This window comes from Piliocolobus tephrosceles, chromosome 6 (genome assembly GCF_002776525.5).
Source record: "Piliocolobus tephrosceles isolate RC106 chromosome 6, ASM277652v3, whole genome shotgun sequence".
NCBI lineage: Eukaryota > Metazoa > Chordata > Mammalia > Primates > Cercopithecidae > Piliocolobus > Piliocolobus tephrosceles.
This window is the reverse complement of record NC_045439.1, coordinates 37,996,128-38,018,571: the sequence shown is the minus strand read 5'-3', so window position 1 is coordinate 38,018,571 and position 22,444 is coordinate 37,996,128. Positions and strand designations below refer to the sequence as shown.

Below are 22,444 nucleotides of genomic sequence, written 5' to 3'. Positions count from 1 at the left end.
AAAGTCTTCTACCCAAAAGACATTGGGCTTAGGTGGATTTCTGGGATGTTCAGCCAACCTATCAAGGAACAGCTAACCCTTATGTTATACAAACTGTTTTAGAGTGTAGAAGAAAAGGGAAAGTGACTCATCTTATGAGGCACTTGATACCAAAACTAAGAATACAAGTATAGACTAATCCGTTAAAACATAGATGAAAATTTTCTAAATAAAATATTACTAGAGATGACATGTCTTAATACAGATGCAGAAAAAGGATGAGTTTGCGTCCTTTGTAGGGACATGGATGCAGCTGGAAACCATCATTCTTAGCAAACTATCACAAGAAGAGAAAACCAAACACCGCATGTTCTCACTCATAGGTGGGAACTGAAAATGACATCACTTGGACTCGGGAAGGGGAACATCACACATCGGGGCCTATCATGGGGGGTGAGGGAGGAGGGATTGCATTGGGAGTTATACCTGATATAAATGACGAGTTGATGGGTGCTGACGAGTTGATGGGTGCAGCACACCAACATGGCACAAGTATACATATGTAACAAACCTGCACGTTATGCACATGTACCCTAGAACTTAAAGTATAATAATAAAAAAAAAATTAAAAAAAAAGAAAGAAAGAAAAAATTATTTTATAGAATTCAAAGTTCCTTTATTACATAAACTCTTAGCAAAGTAAGAATAGGCAGGAACTTCCTTAACTTGATAAAGAACATATAACCAATACCTTTATAGACAACACACTCAATGGTAAAACTTCAGAAAAAAGATGATACCTACTATCACCCTTATTATTCAGTATCATTCTGGAAGTCCTACCAGTGCAATGAGAAAAGAAAGAGAAATGAGGTATAAGAATTGAAAAGAAAGCAGACAAACCTATCTTTCTTTAAAGATAATAAGGTTGTTTACACAGAAAATCCACTGAATCCATTGTATAGGAAAATTATTATAAATAATAAGAGATTTCATTGAGTTTGCTGAATACAACATCCATATACAAAAGTCAACAGCATTCTGTAGGCACTAGATAAAACTAACTGGGAGATAGAGACTGAGATTGTAGCTGGAGGGGAATGTATCAATGTAGGATTTTTAAAGATGAGAGATTCCTGAGCACTTTGTTTGCTGTTGAGAATAATCCAGTAGAGTGAAAGAAGTTGATTGTGCAGAAAAGAGAGGTGGATGACCTTAGGAATAAGTCCTGGAGACATCAAGAGAGGGTGGGATGCAAAGCACAAGTAGAGGTGTTTGCCTTTAAGAGGAACAGAGCTACTTCTTCCATTGCAATGGGAAGGAAGACAATTCCTATGCCAGGAGGTTTACAGATGTCGCAGTGGAGGCATGAGGGAGTTTCTGTCTGGTTATTTCTGTTTTCTCAGTAAGACATGAATTGAGATCATCAGTTAAGAGGGGATGATCATTGGAGGTCTGAGGGGAGAAGAGACAAATAGTGACCTTGGAAAAGTTAAAATAAACTTGCTATAGAAAAAATTGTAGCCTTTCTGAGCAATGTTGAGTACTCATTTGAGGACTGCAGTCATAGATTTAAAGTGTAATCAGTCAACTCAGTGGAATTACTTTCTCCATTAATCTTAAATTGCCTCAGGACTGTTTCAGCCTAAGCCAATAGCTGGGTTTAACCAGATTTGAAGATTTTTCTAGGAGAGTTTGGCATGAGGAGAGAGGGGCAAAGGGGTGTAAGGCAGTGTTTATAATAGCGGACCATGGAATTGATCATGGGTAAAGAGAAAACAAGGACCTGTGAGGAGGTGATAAATAGAACAAAACAAAGCAAAACAAAACAAACAATAAAAACAGACAAGCAAGTGAGCTTAATTGATTGGAGGTCTTATTGAGGTCAAAAAATTATTAGAGCAGAAATACTACAGAAGGTTGGCTGGAAGGATGAAAATGGTGGTCGGCGTATGACAATTGAAATCTAGACTTGAAAGGTGGTGATGACAAGGTTGGCTGTGGCCATTTAAATGTAGCTGAGGAAAGTGGAAGAATAGATCATTGGAAGTGAGAAGGTCAGGAATTCAGAGACCAAGGATGTTAAAGTCACCAAGAACGATGGCAAAAATAGGGGTGAAAGGGAGGAGTTATATGCCCAAGTGTTTAATAAATGAATAATAGGTTATTGATGACAGCAATTCAGTGGGAGAAGGGTTAGATAATGTGAAGGAATGAGCATCCAAATAGCTGTGGTTTTTAAAGGATAAAGAAGGAGAAAGGGTTTGGAAGTAGCAGTGGAAAGCAAGGAAGCCCATTTCTGTATCTACAGGCTCTGGGATATGGGACAGTGAGATAAACAACAACCACACTTTTGGGTGCTATGGAGAAAAACCACCTCCTCAGGGCCAATCAGGTTTCAGTGAAGGCACGAAGATGAACAGAATGTTGAAAGAAGAGAATAAAGATCTAGAGGATTTCCAGAAAGCTAAGTGGAGTGGGTGGATATTGGGTCAGATATTAATAACACTGCCAACATACCTTATCATCTGTCCTCCCACTCCCACCCCTACTAGACTGTAAATTCCACAAGGGTGGAGATCTTTGCCTATTTTGTTCATTGATCTATCCCAAGGACTAAAACAGTGCCTGGAACATTGTGGATGCTCAATACATATTTGTTGACTGATTGATTAATAGTAGCTAATATTTATTGAGCACTAATATGCCAAAATAGTACTAAGTGTTGTATAACTATTATTATTATTACTACCCCCGTTTTATAGATGAGAACATCGAGGCACAGAAAGGTTAAGTAGCTTGCCTAAGTTCATGGGACTAGCAAGTTGTAGAGCCAAAGTTCAAACACACTCTAGCTCTGGTTTGGTTCTGGAGCCTCTGTATTCTTAAATTCCAAATTACATCACCTTCTTATGGTTAGTGGATGTACAGAACAATCTCAAAGTAGAAGCCCAGGTAATGGTAAAATACCAAAGAGGCTAGACCTCTAGTGGTGACTGAGGTTAAAAGTTAAACAATAAACGTGAACACTGATTTCAAATGTTAGTCTAAAAAGCTAGCCTAGGGCATTTGCTGCCTCTAACGTCCTATACTCTTGTTCATCTCTTGTTGCGATTGTGACCCAGTCACCTTCTACTATCAGTTCCCAGATCTTTTTATTTCCCACCCCTCACTCCCTGCATATTGCCCGTCTTCGTTATTTTTAGTTTCTGCATATTCCCATGCCGACACCTGGCAAACCCGCCACTCTTTTCCACTGACTTCTCTTAAGGGTAGTCAGGTGCATTGGGACCTAATTTCTAAGCATGTGATATTGACACATCGAGCTTACAGCAAGCCTTAGGATCACCAGGCTGGCTCACTGTCATACAGATTCCAACTACAAAAATCATTCTGGGAGCGCCCTCCGAAGTGCTAGGATTCTGCTGGCTGTTTTATGAACAGCTCATACTATGAAGTGGAAAAGCAAAAGAACATTCCAACATTTCAGGAAAACCAAGGAAAACAATGAGTATGTGTAACTGACTGAAGGAAGCCTGGGATAGTACCACTATTTCTGTGTGAAGCCTCTCCTATCCCTCAGTGAGATACATGCTCACTGGGGTCAGCCACACGAAAGGTCTCCAGGAGCCCTTGGTGATTTGGACCAGAGATCAGGACCCACAGTGCACTGGTACTATTGTATGTGCTAAGGTTCTTTGGGTGCATGCAACAGAAATACCTCTGGCTAATGTAAGCCAGAGTTTAACAGAAGGATATAGGGGTCCCACAGGATTGAGGGAAGGCTGAAGAACCAGTCTTAGAAATGGGTAAGAAGCAGGCAAACTCCAGAAACTAGGAAGCAGGAACCACAAGGGTCACAAGAGTCCCACAGGTCTGGTCAGGACACTCCACTTGGATGGGATGGAACTCCTGACATCTCCATTCTCTTTGTCCCTCTGTTCAAAATTTACCTTCCATTGAAGGGAGCACCTGATTAGCCCAGCTTGGGTCAAAAACCTCCTGATGGCCAGTAATATCCACAGACTGTATCTTACTGGGAAAAGGTAATCCTCCAAAAGGAAATTAGATTGTTATTAGGAACAGGAGATGAGTGCTAGGCACTCTGGCAGCCACTGTTCCCAACCCCTCCCTGGATGTTTAAGAATATATAAAACATTTCAACTTGAGAAACCTGATTGAATTTAAAAAAAAAAAAAAAAAAAAAGACTACATAAAACTGTATTTCTTCTCCAGCTGTACTTTCAGAGCCCTACATCTGTCTAAATGGAAGGATATCTTTCAGTACCAGGCCAGTCATGCTTTTGCATGATTATCTCTATCAAACCCTATTTCTTTGGAAGGAACTCTTAAATTAACTGTCACATAAATGTTTCCTGGTAGCTCAAGTCATCCTTCGTAAAATTTTGTCTAACTCTACGGCTTGAAGTTAATTTTCCTTAAATCTTTAAAAATAAAAGTTCAGTCTTGTTATTGATTTAGATCCTTGTGGAATTTTTTTAGTATTCCATTACTCTTTTAAATAGTCTTTTTTCCCCCTTTTGCTATTTTTCCTATTGGTTTTCTTTCATTAAAAATTGAGACCCAGCGAGTCTCAGTGGCTCATGCCCATAATCCCAGCACTTTGGGAGGCCAAGGTGGAAGGATCCCTTGAGTCCAGGAGTTTAGGACCAGCCTAGAAACAGAGATGCTGTCTCTACCCAAAAAAATTGAAAAAATTAGGTGGGTGTGGTGGTGAGCATCTATAGTCCTCATTACTTGGGAGGCTGAGGTGGGAGGATCACTTGAGCCTGGGAGGTGGAAGCTGCAGTGAGCCGTGGCTGCACCACTGCACTCCAGTCTGGACGATAGAGTGAGATCCCGCCTCAAAAAAAAAAAAAAAAAAAAAAAAGGCACCCAACATTTTTAGAATGACTGTCACAATAATAGCACCTGTCCCTAAATAGAGATCCTACCTTAATGTTGGTTAAAGGAGGTTGCTCTTAAAAAGGAGCCACGAATCACTGAAACGGGTTTCACTTTTGTTTTTGTTTTATTTACCTCTGCAATGTCCTTTTAAGATCAGTGTGATAGGAGACCCATCCTAAGGGATTGTTGAAAAAGAGGAAACAACCTTAATGAAAAGTACTATCATTTTAGTTTTTCTAGATTTAGCCCATATCTTGAGATTAAAAAGACTCTTAATGGGATATTTTGAATGAGACCTTCACATATATGCTCCCTTTGATATAATTTGTGTCTGTGGCAGTTTTTTTTTTCTTAATTGGCCTTTTTATTTCTTTATTTACTGCTTTAAAATATTTTCATATGTAATCTCATTTTAGTTTTCAAATGAATTGGTTAGAAGAGGTATTTTGTCCTCATTTTCATTATGTAGAAACTGGTTCACAAAACGATGATGATTTACCCAAGGTCATGTAGCTAGTTGGTCAAAAACCCAGGCTAAGCATCAAGACTTCTTCATTTCTGGGTGTTTATTTAAGTCAGCGATCTCAAACTGGGGCCAGTAACATGCTTAGGTCTTGCTAGGAGGGGACCCTGACTTGGACCCCACACTTTAAAGAGCCTAGCTCTGGCTCTTTCCAGTCCCATGGGCCAAAGAGCCAAGACACCTCACATTCTGGGTCCCAGGTCCTCAGAGTCCTGTCAAATGTCACCAAATCCATTTGAGTCTGTCCTCCTAAGGGCAGTCTGCGCCTTTGATGTGAGGAGCATTAAGCCAGAGGGGCAGCCAAGGGGAGGCTGTGTGAGGTGTCAGGGGATAGACAGAGCTCGACTCCCATAGGTGTGCAGGCTGGAGCTGGGGTGGGAAGGGGAGGGCCGGGGGCCAGGAGCCAGCTCTTCTCTGCTGCCCCGTGTCTGTGTGCAACTCCAAGATGTCCCAGAACTCTGAATTCTCACACCTGGCTGCCAGGTCTTTAGGAAGGCATATTTTTTCATTGTAGACAGACAGAATATATTTTGTTTAACAGTTAGTCAGCTTGATTTATACTTTTAAATATTTAGACATATGATATGGGGGCCTCCGTTTGTACTCTTGCCCCAGGCTCTGCTAATGTTAGGGGTGGGCTCACAGAACGCCAACATAGTTTGTTTGGCTAGCACACCGCTTTATTTTTTTTCTTTTTTAACATCTTGAATTAGTTTCTAACATTAACAATCGGGAGATTTTGTGTAAGAATAGAGCTTTCTGATTTCTCTTTTTTCAAATTACAGAAAATCATGGGCCTGCCTACTTGTATGGCAAAAAAGAGCTGGGGCCGAGCGGGACCAGCCTGCCCTGGGTGGGGCTGGCCCAGTGGTTTCTAATTGGCCACAGTTCCCACCTGTCTCCCTTCTCTCATTTCGGTGACCTCTGATCTCTCTGGCCCCTGAGGGCATTTGAGTTTGTCACCCCTGATTTACGTCCTTCTTTAGATATGTCCTTTCTATATAAAGCCACCATGCCATCACATTTAACACATTGTTTTTGCCTCTTTTCTACAACTTCCCTCAAAGAAAGTGTTTTTCCCCACTAGCTAAGTGTAAATCCCTACATTTTAGTATGGATAAATGCCTATAATTTTGCCATCTTATTCCCTAACTTCTGAATCTTGGGAAATCATTAAAACAACAGCTAGGAACTTCAAGAGAGCAGTCTCTCTCCACAGGGATCCCCCCTTTCTCCGTGCCATGAGAACTGGAAACCCAGTGCAATGGATTTTCTCACTTTGACCCCAGTGAGGGAGAGAGATTTTTGATAACTGACAAAGAGCTTTTGTTCAGGTTTGCGACAGGATGGATCAGTCAGCCCCACCTCATGGCCCCATGCTTCTTCCAGGTTCATCTTCCCCTTCTGCCCCAGAAAAGCCCCCAGCCACAGCCTCCTTGCCTCCAAGTCGCCAGCACTCCACCCCCTCCTCCGCCCGCCTCTCAGTCTGGAAAACAGCTTTGCACGTTAACCTCCAGGGGCATTCACTGGGTTTCCAGAGGGGTCCCCAGCCCCACAGGCTGCCAAAATAGGCTCTTTACACTCCATAGATGGGAGAGAAAAATCTGCTTGTTCGGTTGCAACTGTCAAGCAAAGGACGTGCTGAGCTCAGATAGAAATAGCAGCAGGGTCAGGGCAGGGCAAGGCCCCAGCATTTCATTAGCTCGGCCCAGCTAAGGGTGATTAAATGCACACAGTGGCCCATGAATGGGGCCATGGAGGGCAGCCACACAGTGCAGCACAGAAAAATCATTCTTTGGCCGCTGTCAGCTGGCTGAATGGGACTTAATTATCGGGATAATGAGAACTGATTTTCATTGTTTTAATTTTGGGGAAGGGGTGAGAAAGGAGGGACTTTTCTTCCTCATCTGGGTGAAAAGATGCTAAACTGTGGCCTCTAACGGGGCCCATATCCTCCAGGCTGCTGTTGGCTCCTATGTTTGCTGTTCTTTATCAATGCTGTAAGAGAGTGTTAGGATGGTCTTCTGTGTCAGTATCTCCTTTAAGGCCTATAATCCTGGCAGAATGTGTCCTCAGAAGAGCATTTCTGTGCTGGCATCCACTGTGAGCAGCTGCACCAAAGCAACAGAGGGACAGAGAGAAGCCACTGGATAGAGCTGCCCATGCTCAGCCCCTTCCAAATGCCTCCAGGACATGAGGGAATCCTACCCTGCTCCTTTTTTGTTTTTGTTTTTGTTTAATACAGGATCTAGAGAATTCAAATGATCCACTGGAGGCAAACATTGGATCGTCTGAGTTCCTTGCACCCTGTTCAAGGTTCAAGAACCTAGGACTCTACTGCAGGCCACACCACAACACTGTTGGATCATCAGACCTCTTCTAGCTAGAAATCCCTGACAATTGAGATAAGCTCCACTTACATGAACCCTGAAAGTCATTACAGATGACTTATTCAGCCCTGCCTTATTCAATTTGATTCACTTGCCACCCTCCCAAGATCTTACTCTTCAGGTGGAAATGAGAGACTTATTTATTGCTCAGCTTGTTCCCTCATTTCTCTATGTAACATGTACCACTAATAGGATCATCAAACAATAAGTATTTGCAAAACAGCGTTTAGCGTGGTTCTAGGTGCTATGCAAATATATAATGACACCCCAACCGAAAGAAAGTCAGCTGGGGAGACCTGAAACAATCAGAAAAACACACAAGGGGACTCTAATTGAATGTGAATCTCTCTAGCCAACCAGAAGAAAGAGAGGGTGGGTTTAGGGGTGGTGAGGGACACTTTGTGAAGAAATGACAGCTTGTGAGGATTCCAAGGTTGAGTAGAATTCAACAAAGAGCAAAGAATGGAATTGCATGGTGTGTTCGAAAGAAGGAAACAGACATTACTGGAATAAAGACTCCATGTAGGGAAGAAGGTTGAGTTGAAGAGTAGGGCCAGATGATGTGAAGTTTGGAAAGACAGACAGGGCGTGCTTTCTTCACCCACACCTACATCTTTGACCATAAAAAGTGGTTGTCATTGCTATCGTTTGTTTTTGTTTTCACTTTGCCCCTTCAAGTTCTTGAAAAAGATAGGCAGAAAAGAAGAGGGTATGTCCTCATTCATGGAGCACAGAGAAGGAAGCCCTCTGTGATGTTTCCAGATGTGTAGGTTTAGGCTCTAGAGCAGTGCTGGTGCTTTCCTGGGACTGCCCAAGCTGATCCCCAGGGAGAGACTGCAAATCCTTTCTCTGCTCAGCTCAGTTCAGGTTCCTCTTTTCTTGAAGATCTGACAAATATTGGTTAAGTTCTTCAAATCTCACAGCTGGGTTCTTTGTGGCAAAGAACCTCTCCTTAGGTGGCTAAGGAGAACTGGCTGTAACAGGCTAATGGCCTACCTGGCCCCTTTCCAGCAGGAGAAATGCCGTAGTCCTTCCCAGAAGCCACATCTTATATACACAGTCCTCAGAGTGTGTCTGTGCATCAGAATCAATTAATCATGCCTGTCAGGAGGGGGAATGGCCCCTCTGGCTGAAACAGTGGCAAGAGCCCTCGTGATTGAAGACCCCTTTGCCTTGGAAACCCATGCAGGTCAGAGGGGAAAGTTGAGTCTAGATGGCATGCGGTATTCCTTGGGTGTGTTTTCTCATCCCTGAAATCTGCCCATGTCACCCAACTAACGGCTTGTAGCAAAGTTGTATTGTCAGTGCAATCCTTTGGGGCCTTGTTTGGGCCTGAAGAAGCCATTCATTTCTTAAAGAAGAAAGAGCTGGCAAAGTGGAATTTGTCATAATAGCTCTTAGTATTACAACTTTTGTTTCAAGATCTTTGGGCACTTAAAAATGGCTTTAAGTGGCCACTCTGCAAGAGTCTGTCTTTTACATGGCAGCCTGTGAGATCTTTCACAAAACAAACCTCATCCCATCTCCTCTTTTGTTGAGATCCCCATTGGTCCTCTATTTTGTATAGAAGTGGTTCCCAATCTTTTTTGATTTAACAACCGATCGGTAAACAATTTTGAATAGGTACTCCCAATATACATATATTTCTTTTTATATTATACACAGGTATTAGTTTCCTAATATATTATGTACTTTATGAAATGTACACAAAATTAATTTTTTTAAAGGCCGAGATAAAGATGAAGCAAGCAATAGCTTAAAATGTCTTGTCAATTTTGATGGCTTCCTACTGTCATTACGTAATATCTCAAAGCACAATAAATATGTCAGGGGAGATAGTTCATTTGTGATGGAAATAATATAAATCCTTATATCTAATAGTTTTCTTGGAAATTTCTAATTGTTTTGGTTTGACTTCTTGTTACATGCGAATATCTGGTCATTGTCTTCGCCTTGTAATATGACTGAAGAAAACTTGTTCTAAGGGCAGTATCAATGCTATTATTCTTATTATTTGCTTGTGCTTATACTACTAATATTATCTTTGATCCATTGTTTCCATGCGGGAATATTTTAATCCACTTGTCCATTTTGTATGTGTTAGGTTAAATTTGATAATATCCATAATCCAATGAGTCAGGAATGTGCAAGCTGTAGTGATTTGTATGTCATTGAAAGCCCCAGGGGAGTGAGGACTGAGGACACCATTTACCCCCTCTGCAATGTGCAGGTCCTAATCTTGCCACAGGGTATCTCATGAACAATTCATGACACATAACAATGGATGTGAGGACTCCATTGTCAATATTTATATCAAATATTATAAGACCATGTTTTTTATTTCCTAGAAAAATATAAGTTCAAATTCTAGTACTTTCTGACTACTAAATTCTAATGGATCATCTTATGTAACTCTGGGGCATGCATCCTATTTGGAGACCAAAGGTCTACAAGATGGATTTCAAACCCATTAGCCTTGACTTACAGGGTCCTTCTCTGTCCAAACTCAGCCCGTGTTTCCAGCCTCATCTCCCATTGTTCCCTGTCTTATACCAAGGAGACATCCCATTGCTTTTTAAACATCAAATATTCTTTAATAACTCCATTCTTTTGTGCTTACTATTCCAGTCAACTGGAATGCCTTTCTCCCATTCTCTAACCCAACTTAAATCTTTGTAAGATTTCTGATTCCCTTAGAGCAGAGGTCAGCAACGTTTCTGTAAAAGGCCAGATGGTAAATATTTCAAGCTTTGCAAGTCATATTATCTCTGCCAACTACTCAATTTTATCACTGTAGTGCAAAAACAGCCATAGGCAATATATAAACAGATAAGCATGGTTATGTTCTAAAAAGATTTCTTTACAAAAGTAGGTAGTGGGCTGGAATTGGCCCTTGGGCTGTAGTTTGCCAACCCCTGCCTTAGAGAACCTGTCACTCTTCTACTACTGCCATCCTAGCTTTTTCTCCATGATTATCTGTTTACAAGCACATTTTTCCAAAATACTAAATTATTTGAAGTCAAACACTTTTATTCCTATTCCCTAAAAGCTAGAAATCTGGGACTAGAAATGATTCAATAAAGACATATTATTGAATATCAAGAATTTACATTATGTTCCTTGTGGAAAACAAATGGACAAAAATTCTTCGGTTGGGTACAAGATTGAATGGCTTACTTCTAAGATTTATCTAAAATAAAAGATTATATAAAAATACAAATTAATGAGATGGAAGGATTTGTCTTGAGTTGGAACTAGGTCTTCTAAAATCGCAGTCAGTGTACTGCTCATCTGATCACCCATGTTCATATTCCTGCCACATTGTTTTGGCCCACAGCTTCAATGGGACCTGGAGAATCACTTCCTTTTCAACCACACAGCCACCGCTGGGGCCAACCACTCCCTACATTTGTATAATGCTTTATGATTTTCAAAGCAAGTAGCACAATTCCTATTTTGTAGATAAGGCAACTGAGGCACATTAAATGACTTGCCCTGTGAATGATATAACTGAGACTTCTGATTCCTAATCTAGAACTCTTTTTGTTACACCAGACAGCCTCTCAGGTAATTAGAACAAAAACATGACACATTGCAAAATTAAGTCCAAGAATAAATTAACCCCATTTGAAAGTCCAAGGAGATCTTCAGACAAATGTGTATCAGAATTTCAATGGTATTTGGTGGAGTTGGCCTAATGGAACTGTGGACACCCTGCCAACTTTACACGAGATACATAAATCTCAAAATCAATTTAACTAACTTTCATTTATCTTGGAAACACAAAAATTTAGACTAGAACTTGGCAGGAATAAAGAGATTTACACCAAGCCTGCATCCCCACTACTCTTGTAAACTGCTTCATGAACCCCAGTGTTGAAGACCTCACTGTTTTGTTTGACTGTGAGGGCCGCCTACGCATACTTGCTGCTGGAGGAAGGTTAATACTGACTCAGAAGCAAGAGGACCACTGACTGAATCACCACCACTTACTACAGTCCTCTGCTCTGTGTTCCTTGGAAATCTCTTGCCTCAGCTTGGGCTTAACCCAACCCACTTAGAAGGAGAGAACAATTTTACAGCCCTGCATGGAGTGACTCCAAGCCAATCGTGTCTGTTTCCAAGTGATCTGACGCAGCAGGCAGATTGTATTTCCTTTGGAGGCTTGGCTGAGAATTGTTGGGTTGGCGACATTGAACCAGAGTGAATAAAATAAGACTGTCAAGAAAAATCTGAAATGGTCCCTAAAGAGAGAGGACTAATGAAATGCCCAGGTCAGGGGTGGGGTGCTTTCTGGGGAGACTGAAAAAAGAAAGAAGGACTAGGTGACCATGTGTGAAATTCAAGAGTCAACAATGATCTAGGTAAGCCAGGCAGATTGGCACATGCCCAGTACTTTTCCGAGAGCAGGCACCAAGCCTAAAAACATGCACAAAATCTACCTCTTATTTTTATTCTTACCTATAATCAGATTTTTACTGAAGTTTTTCATGGTTGGTTACCTGTCCGCCTTCCTCCCATCCTGCCAAAGAAGGCAGGGACTCCGAGTGCATTTGCCATAAACCAACAGACCCCTGTGTTCAATTATTCTGGGCTTAGGGAATAGTGATTAAGGAGTTCCAGGGACGGGATGTGAGAGCAGCAAAGGAGTTAGGTTTCACTTAAGGTCCTTGGGAATAAATAAATATTCTGTCGCTAGGATGAATGAGGTTGGTTCTTCACAGATCATGTGAAGGGACAAGCTTAGCCCTAGAACCAACTCCTGATCCAGATGAGTTTCTGTTCAGATGGATAAGGGCATATCTTTGAGCACCAGATTCCATGGGCACGTATCTGGTTCATTATTCTCTGCTTTGTTTGTGCAAAATTATTTTCAAAGGCAAAGACACAGGGATAAAGTTGGACTCTTTGAGGCTGTTCCTTGAGCAAAGAGGTGTATGCCTCTGGCTGCCCACTTGGCAGTGGATGTCTTCATGCTTCTTTTTTCCACCCAAATATTATGGCCACTGGAGTATTTGTAGGAAACAATCTAAAAAAAGACAACACTCACTTCCCCTGGCTTCAGGCTCTTCACAGTCAACTCCACTGGCATGTTTCAGGCACCTGCTGTGTGCCAGGCATTTTTTTCGGAATGGAACAATATTGCCCTTGTCCTTAATGCCTTAACTGTCTAGCAGGAAAGACATTATTATGAGTACCTGGGGCAGAAACAGTGTGAGAAACATTTTGGAGACCCAAAGGAAGGGGCTATTATAAAGAACTTTCACCAGAGTAGAGGTAAGAAAGGGGAGAGGGCATGCCTATAGACACCTATCCATCATTTGCTCGTCCACACATTGATTTCCCTAAATATTCATTGTCTGCTTGTTATTTGCCAAGAGTGAAGGGCTTGGGATTCACCGATGAATAGGACATGTAACACAGAGTAGGGGGTTGGGCGGAAGAAGGTAGTGGTGGGAGAGGAAGTTGAAAAATAGATTGGGCCACATTAGTAAGACTTTTGCTTGCCAAGTTGAGTCTGAACTTTGTTCTATAGGTAATGAGGAACCTCTGAAGGTCTTTCTGTAAGGGGTGGCACAGATACCCGCCCCACCCCATTATTTCCTACCCTGCAACTTAGAACATTTTATTCACATATCTGTTTTTGAGCTTGTTTCTTGTTTGATTCCCTGAGATATGAGTTTCCTCACATCTTACCTTATCTTACAAGATACCTACTGTATCCACCACTGTATTCCCAGTTCTGGGCACAAAGTCTGGCACACAGTGGGTCACCAGCAAATATTTTACTTACGGAATAATCAGATCTGTGTTTAGACAGTTGTCTCCAGTTGATACCGTGGAGAGAGATCCAAGGTTGGGAGATCCTGGAGGAAGGACTGGTAACAGCAGAGAGGAGCTGAGAGCCTAATCTGGGGCTATGGTGGCATAGATGGGAAGGGGAGAGATTTAGAGGACTCATCAGAGTTAACATTGTCAGGCCTTGTTGAGGGAGAGGGAGGGTCCAGAGTTTTCCATTTGGATGTCTGAATAGCTGGTGATATCATTGACTGAGAGAGAGGAGACAGGGTAGGAACCTTCAGGAAAAGAGGGGCTTGTCATGGAAAGCAAGGGAGCATAGATAATGAGATCAGTCTTGGACATGTGTGATTTCAGACAATCATAGAATGTTGGAAATATATGTGGGCAGTTCTGGAAGATGGCTGGAGCTGAGGTCACAGGTTTTTGTGATAAACGAAGCCAACGAAAAGTAAAGTCACTCAAGGAGAGCAGATAGAGTTGGAAGAAAAAATAGAAGCCCCAAAACTGGAGGAATATCATTTGAGGGTGAGAAAGAGGAGCCGGAGGGAGGAGACAGAGGTGTGCTCTGAGAGGCGGGAGGAGAAGAGAGGAGGACTTTTGGCTACTATGGGTTAGCATGGGCCCTACCTAGGACAGGGCAGAGGTTAGTGGGAACGGGAGCTGTTATCTCGGGCGACCAACTCCACTCAGTTCTTACCATGTTAATGTTAATGGCAAACTCTTGGCAATTCTGGGCAAGTGAGAAGAGCAGAAACACCTCTGTGCAGTTTATCAGGACTTTCTCCTTCTAGCACACCCCGAGGGTGAGGCCAGAATTAGTCATGTGCTGAATGGTCTGCCTATTTCATGATGGCCTCAGCTTGGAAACATTTGTTTTTGTGCAGCTCCAACTCAAGCACCAGCAAATCCAGCCTCTCCTCACCTCCTATTACAAATGGCTGTCCTGGACTAGATCGGTGCTTAACAAACAGCCCACACTTTGGGATCTGGGTTCAGGTTCTGGCAGGATTAGTGCAGGTGGCTTCTGGCTCTAAATGTCTCAGAGGAGACGTCTTCTTCTGGGGGCTGGTTCACATGTGAGTGCTGATCATGACCTTATGTCGGGATTAACCTCCTTTCTCAGTATCTCCTGCTACATTCCATCTGTTTCTAAAGACGCCTCATTCTGCCTTCCTTCCGGCCACCCACTGTTACCTTCCACTTCCTGTCGGCTCATACAGGCCAGTGACTTTACTCAAGTCACTGAACATTTTGGGGAAAAGAATTGAAAACATAAAGAGAAGCCCAGTCCACAAAACAGCTCAAAATGGAGATGCTCTGGCTGAAGGAAGGAGCGTTGGAGTCCAGGAGCCCCGCTCACTCCTCAGCACCTGGGAGCATCACAGAATCCATGGTGAACCTCCGGGGTAGGAGACACAGCACTGGCCTTAGAGTCCGCAAGCCCAGGTTCCTTGGCCCTGTCTCTTTCCCTCTGTCTGTTGTCTGTAGCTCCCTCCTAGCTCTGAAACTCCGAGTGCAAGCGAGCAGGTCATGAGTCACCAAGCCTCTTTTCCTGGGCGTTTTTCCTTCTGGGGAGAGAACAGCCAGGCTTGGACAAAAAGTGTTGGGACATCCTGAAGCAGAACACACTCCCTGTCATTCCTGGCCTCAGTCTCCTCCAGAACGAAAGCACCCAGACCTGTAGGCCTTTTTTTGGAATGAAGTCACTGGTCTGTGTAGGTTGACAGAGCGTCCTTGGAAAAGGCTGCTTGGGAAGGAAACTCACAAGGCATGGGTGTCCCCACTGGAAAAATCCAGAGCAAAACCCTGCTGGAAATCCCCCACCCCACATACACACAAGGAAACTCCATGGAAGGCATCCTGGCTTGGAGACCTCAGTGGGTTCCTCCTGGAGAGTTTAAGGGGAGGGAGGCAGAGGAGGAAGGAGAGAAACCTAAAGTCAGCAGCATATTCTCATGTTCTCTCTCTGTTAATTGCCTCCTCTCTTTTTCTAAGAAGGCTGAGATACCGAGGCTTCCTCACCCACCACCCCTTCCTCTACCTCCCCTTAGTGCTGGGTGAGTTCATCCATCAGGACCCCTGCCTGGGACTGTCCTCCCTCTCCCGCTGTGGCTCACTCGCCCCCAGGGCCCAGCCCAGCCCAGCCCAGCCCTACCCAGCCCAGCCGGCTGCATGCTTCTACCCAGGCTCCCACTCAGGCTCGTGCGTCACCGCTATTCATCTTGTTTAGTGCTTGGCTTGGCTGCAGATGCTGTAAATATGGTAATTTTAGACTCCCTGATTGGAAAGGATTGCAGAGCGGGTTGTGGGGGAGGAGGGCAGTTTGATTTACTCTGCAGGAGCTAGATCCGAGATGGCTCTCCACCCTCTGTGCACGCCTCTTCTCCAAGCTGTACCCCATCAGGCTCCACTCTTAGTGTTGAATCCTGACTTCTGGGGTCTTGGGAGAAATGAGAGGGACAGAGTAGATGTCTCTGGGTTCTGGGCCTGGAGAATTGCTGGTTAGCACAGAGCATCACATGCAAGGAGGCCGGAAGTGTAGTCCGTGATGCGCAGGGTGGGGGTCCTGATGCGGCTAAGACAATGCCCAAGGCTGATGACCCAGGATTATCCCCCCCACCCAGGGCACACTGGGGATGAAGTGGGGGCTGCCCAAGGCCTCTGACCCATTCTGAGTGCTCTCCCTTTTCTGTTCTCCTTTCTTTCCTGACCTCCCTCCATGGGGGGCCATCAGTCCCCAGGGCCTTCTGCCAGGCATTCACAGGGTTGTCAGAAAATCCCTCCTCCCACCCCTTTGTTGCATAAAGACCTAATTTACATTTGATTATAGGACCCCTGAGTGGGTAGGGGTGTATTCAGATCCCCAGGGAGTGACTGTGAGGCTGGCATTTCAGGCCCTGGGAGTCAGAGTGGGAGCTGAGGGTTTTGAGCCCCAGGAGTAGGTCAGGTTCTTCAAAAGCCACCAGATAGTCTCCCAGCTGCCTGTGTCATCTCCTCAGGACAACCCTAACTCCAAGGCTGGTGACTGAGTCAGACTTGGAACATCCTCGTTTTTGAGCCACAGCCTGTAGTCACAGAATGTTCCAGGGGGAGGGATCAGTGGGGGGAGAAAAGGAGGGCACAACTCACATTTCTTTGAGCCCCAAACTTCATTTGACCAATGAGGAGTGGCTTGCACCAAATCATCGGTCCAGCTAACCACAAGAATGTTAGCTCTTATCTGGTGCTTCATCCATGCCCTGGACACATTTTTATAGAAAGATCTAGAAGAAAGGGGAAAAAAAGTCTGATCGGTATTTCTTTCTACTAAGTCCTGCAAGAAGTTACGGCGGAATCCTGCCATTCTCCCTGCTGACTGATGGTGAGCTTATGTTTGGTGACAGGAAACTGGCCATCTACAAGGCAGCCTCTTAAAACTTCGGTCAGCTCTGACCGTTGTCTAATAATTCTTCGCTGCTGCTAGTTTTCCCCCACATCTGTTTTAGTGGTCGTGGAGGATTAGGGGACTCAGAAGGAGGGTGTAGGTTGTCCTACTACAGAGAAAGAACTAGCAGGACTCCTCTGAGGGAGCAACATGGAGAGACTTTCTCACCCCTCTGCAGGCGGGCTCTGCCCCCTTTCACTCACAGGAGTGCTCACTTCCTGTGCACACACTGCGTCGTGCTCCCTCCTGGACCATGAGGTGCCAGTCACCACACATTTGGATTTGTTTACTTTTCCTCCTGGAAATGTGAACGTGAGGGCATTATACTTGCTTTTCAAAGCAAAGGATTCTTTCCTGGAGGAGTTAATAGTCCTTAGGTGTAAGTACCCCTCCAGTGGTTGTATAGCAGTTGCCTGTTGGGGGACCTTAAGTGATTATTCATGGAATCTTTCATGCTAAAGATGCATTGCAGTGAAACGTCATTGGTTTGGACCAATTCCAGTTACGGTCTGAAGAACCTCAGGTATGGGACATCCCCTGCAAAGCAGTCTTATTACTCTTTATCCTGCAGGGTCACAGCTTACAGAATCTTCCCTAAGAGAGGTGTGCCTCGTGTACTTTTAAAAATAGATGCGCCTCTTGTGTAAACAGCATTTTGCCTGTTGGAATGTAAATGAATGTTGTTGGAGTGCTTGGAGACAGTTTGTTCTTTTAGTGGATTAGCAATTTCCCCTGCAAATGTTGTTTCACAGTATTTGCTAAGCACATCCTTCCTTCATATGCAACATGGAATTCCATATCAGCCAGCCTAGATGGGCGAAAACTCTGGAAGTTCTGCTGTACCCAATCCATCAATAACCCTAGCAGTGATCTGTGTTCTAGAGAGGCAGGGGTGGGAGATGAGTCCAGATTTTCTAGAGACATTGGGAAATAACAGCACATTTGCCAGAGAAGGAGTTGCTTCCAAAAATTTAAAAAAATAGTTAAAGAGAGGCATTTATAACCAAGAAGAGTAGTTGACCGAGAAAAAAACATGCCGGTGAATGAACAGCCTGGCAGAGGGTGGAGAAAGCAAGCCAGAATAGTGTGGAGGGGGTACAAAAGTTTCAAATTATTTTCCCAATATAAAATTCCCATGATCCCCCAGGCAGTCAGTTTTAACTGCATACCCCGCCACTCCCAAATTCCATTCTTCCGGAGGCCTGGTAAAGCACCTCCTCAGCACTCCCTACCCAGTCCCAGGTCTCATGTGTGCTCTCCCCACAAGGCCACTGTCCCCATCTCCACTTCCATGTCATCCTTGGATCCTAGATCACTGTCCCTACAGCTCACTTCCTTGTTTCCACTCCCTGTCCACACATTAAATATCCATGCTCTGGCCTGGCAGTCAGCAGCCCCATGACCTGACTCCAGGGCCCCTTCAGCCCCATGTCGCGTCCCTCGCAGGTTTGATGCCCGGGCAGCAGATTTCGCCCCCACAGAGGACTCAGAGAGTGCCTGGCCGTGATAAGCACGTGTTACTATGATTTTGTCCATCTGTCTCCTTGCTTTTGCTTAGGCTGTTCCCCTGCCGTCCTCTCTGCCTGGCAAGATTCCCCACTTCCCAAGAAGTGCCTGCCTCTGGTCTCCAGTAATTGTCTGACGTCAGTCATATTCTTAAATCTGACCAGCTCACAGTATTTACATCCAGGGTTTCTCTCTTTTTCTAGAATGAAAACACTCCAGGTCAAGAGCTTTCTCTCACACTTGTTTACAACCCCTCAGCATCTAGCATAGAGTGCTATACACAGCAGATGCTTATTTTAGACTGTGATATCCTTAATAATAATAATAGCTCTGCTTTATTAATCATTTTCCATGTGCAGGCACTGGGGGTCTCTCCCCAGATTCATCTTCAGCACAAACCGAAGAGGGTTACCATCAGTTCCATGTTATGGAGGAGGAAAGTGAGGTTCAGAGGATTTTTACTTGCCAAGAGCATAGGTAAAAAAATGACAGAGCTGCGATTGGAACCCATATTTGTCCCCTGAAGGACTTGAATTTGAACTCATAAGGGCACTGTTCTATTACTCTCGTGAAGACAGGGACTATGTCTTTACTTAAAGCAGGGTTGCAAGTAGAGACCTGAAGGCCAAATCTGGCCCATAGATATGTTTTGTTTGGCCCATTCTGTGTGTGTTTGTTTGTTTAATCAGGAAATTTTACATCCACATCTAGATTTCTGGCTTTGCTGGGAGGCCCGGGAGATGCAGTAACCCTGGATTTAAGCGTAGTGATGCTGGCCAGTGCTTGAAACAGCTGTCCCCACTTCACTACAGCCTCTGCTTGCCTGGCCTAGGGGTAGAGGAGCATTCGAGTTTGCATCTTCCGCACTGTACTGTCCAGTTCCGTGTTTCAACTCCCGGGCATTGGGATTGGGGTGGGTCCATTCTTGGTTATATAGGACTGCCCCATATATTGCAGGGTGTGTAGCAACCCTGGCCCTCACCCGCTAAATCAACAGCACCTTTCCTTCAGTCACGTTGACAATCAAAAACTCCCCCAAACATTTGCAAAACCCCTAGTGAGGGTGCTGCCCCATTCCCTTTTGAGACACAATGGCAGATAACCTCTTGTCTGACAGTGCTGGCGCACAGTAGGGCCTCCATTAAATAGATTTAAAAGACCTAAAATGCAACATCCATTACCAAATAGTTCTCATGTTAAAAGTTCCCATGAAAGGAGAAGCAGAAAAATACAATAGTCATATTTTTTTTTAAAAAAAATATATTATCTGGAGCAAATTTAGTGCATTCCCTTAAACACCTGTCCCATGATGGGAAAAAAAAAAAAAAGTAATAACACATTTCTGTGGAGGCATTTCCATTCTCCACGCCTCAGTTCCCACTGTAATGTTAATTGGTTATGGTTTTCTTTGCTTCTAGTCCTTACATGCACAGCTGTCAACCAGGCACCACCCCAGGAAATGCTGCATTTAAAGGGATAAGTAAGAGGAACTGAATCACATGCAGCTTTTCTAAGGAGAAATGGTATTGTTAATACTTTTGCTTTTTGTTCTAATTATAAAAATACTATGTGCTTGTAGTAGAAATTTCAGAGTAAAGTACTAAGAGTAAGTAAAAATCCCTCATACTCTCATTATCAGAAGATAATCACTATTTCTATTTTTGTAGATTTCCTTCCAGTCTTTTTTCCCCATCACACATATTTGTGTTTGTTGTCACTGACTTCATTTTGCTTCTAAGAAAATTGGGATTGTACTATTGATAAAGCCCTCCTTGCCACTGCATGGCTGTATCATGATCAGTTTAGCCAGTCCCCTTTTGTTGAACATATGGTAGCTTCCCAGTTTATGCTGTGATCAACAGGACAGCAATCACCTTCTTTATTCTATAAATCTTTTGGGATCACTTGGATTATTTCTATAGAAAGAGTAATATGGTAGGCAGTGTAGGAAGAAACCATCCTCTCCACAAGAGAGATGTTATTGGCTGTGGCCCTAGAAGAGATGGGCAGAGCCAAGAGTAGACTGAGGTACAGTTAAAGAATTTCCAGGCAGGAAGAAGTTCACGTTGTTGAGCTGGCTCCTCTAGTGCAGCTGAAGACAAGCCATCTGCTGGGAGCAAAGGGAGGCGAGGTGGGGCTGGGGACTTGGGTGGAGTTGGTTTGGAGCTCCCAGCGCAGGAAGCAAACAAGGGCTTAACCAAAGGATGAAAATTGTTTTGCAGCATTGAGCGCCTAGGTCACACTGTGTGATTTAGAAATAGAGGCCATTGGCACAGACGTGCAGCTCTCTCCAGTGAGGCAGAGAGACAAAAGCAGAGGTGGGATGGAGGTTGGGAGTGGGGAGGGCGGGGATAGTAGGATCATCTCAGGTTTGGGAAATGGCCTGACAGATCCAGCCAAAGGTCAGAGGGGCTGCTGAGAGCCTCATGGAATCTTTTCCCACCCAAAGTAATAAGATGACTGTAACACATAAGTAAAAATCATCTCTGCAACCTAGCAAACAGAGCTAAGAAATGAGTTTTGTCTACTAAAATGGCTTTACAGACCCAACGTGAGCTCAACATAGACCATGAGTTATTTTATGGCATAATAATAACAACAGTGAACACTTTCTACAGCAGATCACAGTTACAGAGTGCTTTCTACAATACACGAGTCCAATCCCATAGGGTATTACCAAGTGGGTCCCCCATTTTCAAAGGAGAAAACTGAGGCTCAGAAAGGGTGATGATATGTATAAGTGTAAATAGGTATTGGCTGTGGAGTCAGGCTCCAGACCAGCTCCAAGGACAGATTTGTGATAATTAATATATTCATGTGACCATCTCTTCTGTCCTTGCAAGATGACTTTTGTTGGAAAACGAAAGTCTCAAAACAAAGATCACACCTGTGACTTTGATCTCCTAAGCAAGACAATCAACCAGTCGTGCTAACAGGAAAAGCCAGTTCTTCCTAGATGTAAAGAGTGGTCTCAGCGTCCTGCCTACCAGGCTGGTCTCCTTGCTGTTCTCTGAACAGACCTCACACAGTCCTCCTGCCAGAGCTTTCCCCTGGTGAGTGGTTTCTATACCTGGACTCTTCTCCCCCACATGCCGACACAGCTGATTCTCTAACCTCTTCAAGTCTTTGCTTCAAGGTCCCCTTCCCAGTGGTGCCTTACCTGGCCCCCCTATCTTAATGGCCACTGCCAACTCTCTCCTCCAGCACTTCCTGTCTTCCTTTCCTGTTCTTTATTTTCTTCCATAGCATTTATCACCTTCTAATATACTAGTATTTCAATCATTTTCTTGTTTCTTGTTTGTTTTTTCCACCATAATGTCAGTGTCACAGTGCAGAATTTTTGTCTGTTTTGTTCCCTGCTGTTTCCCCATGCCTAGAAGATGTCCAGGATATAGTACGTATTTAAAAAGTAATTGTTGAATGAATAGCAGCCGAGGTATTAGGAGAAATTAAAAAGTATTCTTTTTTTTTTTTCAAGACGGAGTCTCACTCTGTCGCCCAAGCTGGAGTGCAGTGGCACAATCTTGGCTCACTGCAACCTCCAACTCCGGGGTTCAAGTGAGTCTTAGCCTCCCGAGTAGCTAGGACTATAGGTGTCCGCCATCACGACCACCTATTTTTATATTTTTAGTAGAGACGAAGTTTCACTATGTTGGCCAGGCTAGTCTCAAACTCCTGACCTCGTGATTCGCCTGCCTCAGCCTCCCAAAATGCTGGGATTACTGGCGTGAACCACCACACCCAGCGAAAAAGTATTCTTAAGAAGAACACTAGCACAGTGACTCGCTCATAATAGGACATCCATATGTGCTGGTTCCTTCTCTCTTGCCCCTTCTTCTGTGTTAAATGTTATGTGTTCAGCACGTCCATCTTTGGAATTAAAGTATTTCTGGGAAAGATAACACATTAAGC

General features: G+C 43.9%; 1 protein-coding gene across 3 annotated transcripts in view; it reads left to right on the top strand.

Moving 5' to 3' along the window:
* The window catches only part of RAD51B (RAD51 paralog B), a 776,005-nt gene that overhangs the window by 693,689 nt on the left and 59,872 nt on the right, over positions 1-22,444 (top strand). The window contains exon 11 of one of the 3 annotated variants that reach the window (XM_023182515.1): positions 7,656-9,828. The exons of the other annotated variants lie outside the window; for them this stretch is intronic. Within the exon in view, the coding sequence (XP_023038283.1) occupies positions 7,656-7,675 (20 nt within the window). The 3' untranslated portion in view covers positions 7,676-9,828. Of the gene's footprint in view, positions 1-7,655; positions 9,829-22,444 lie in introns of those variants that run through there. 3 annotated transcript variants of the gene reach the window in all.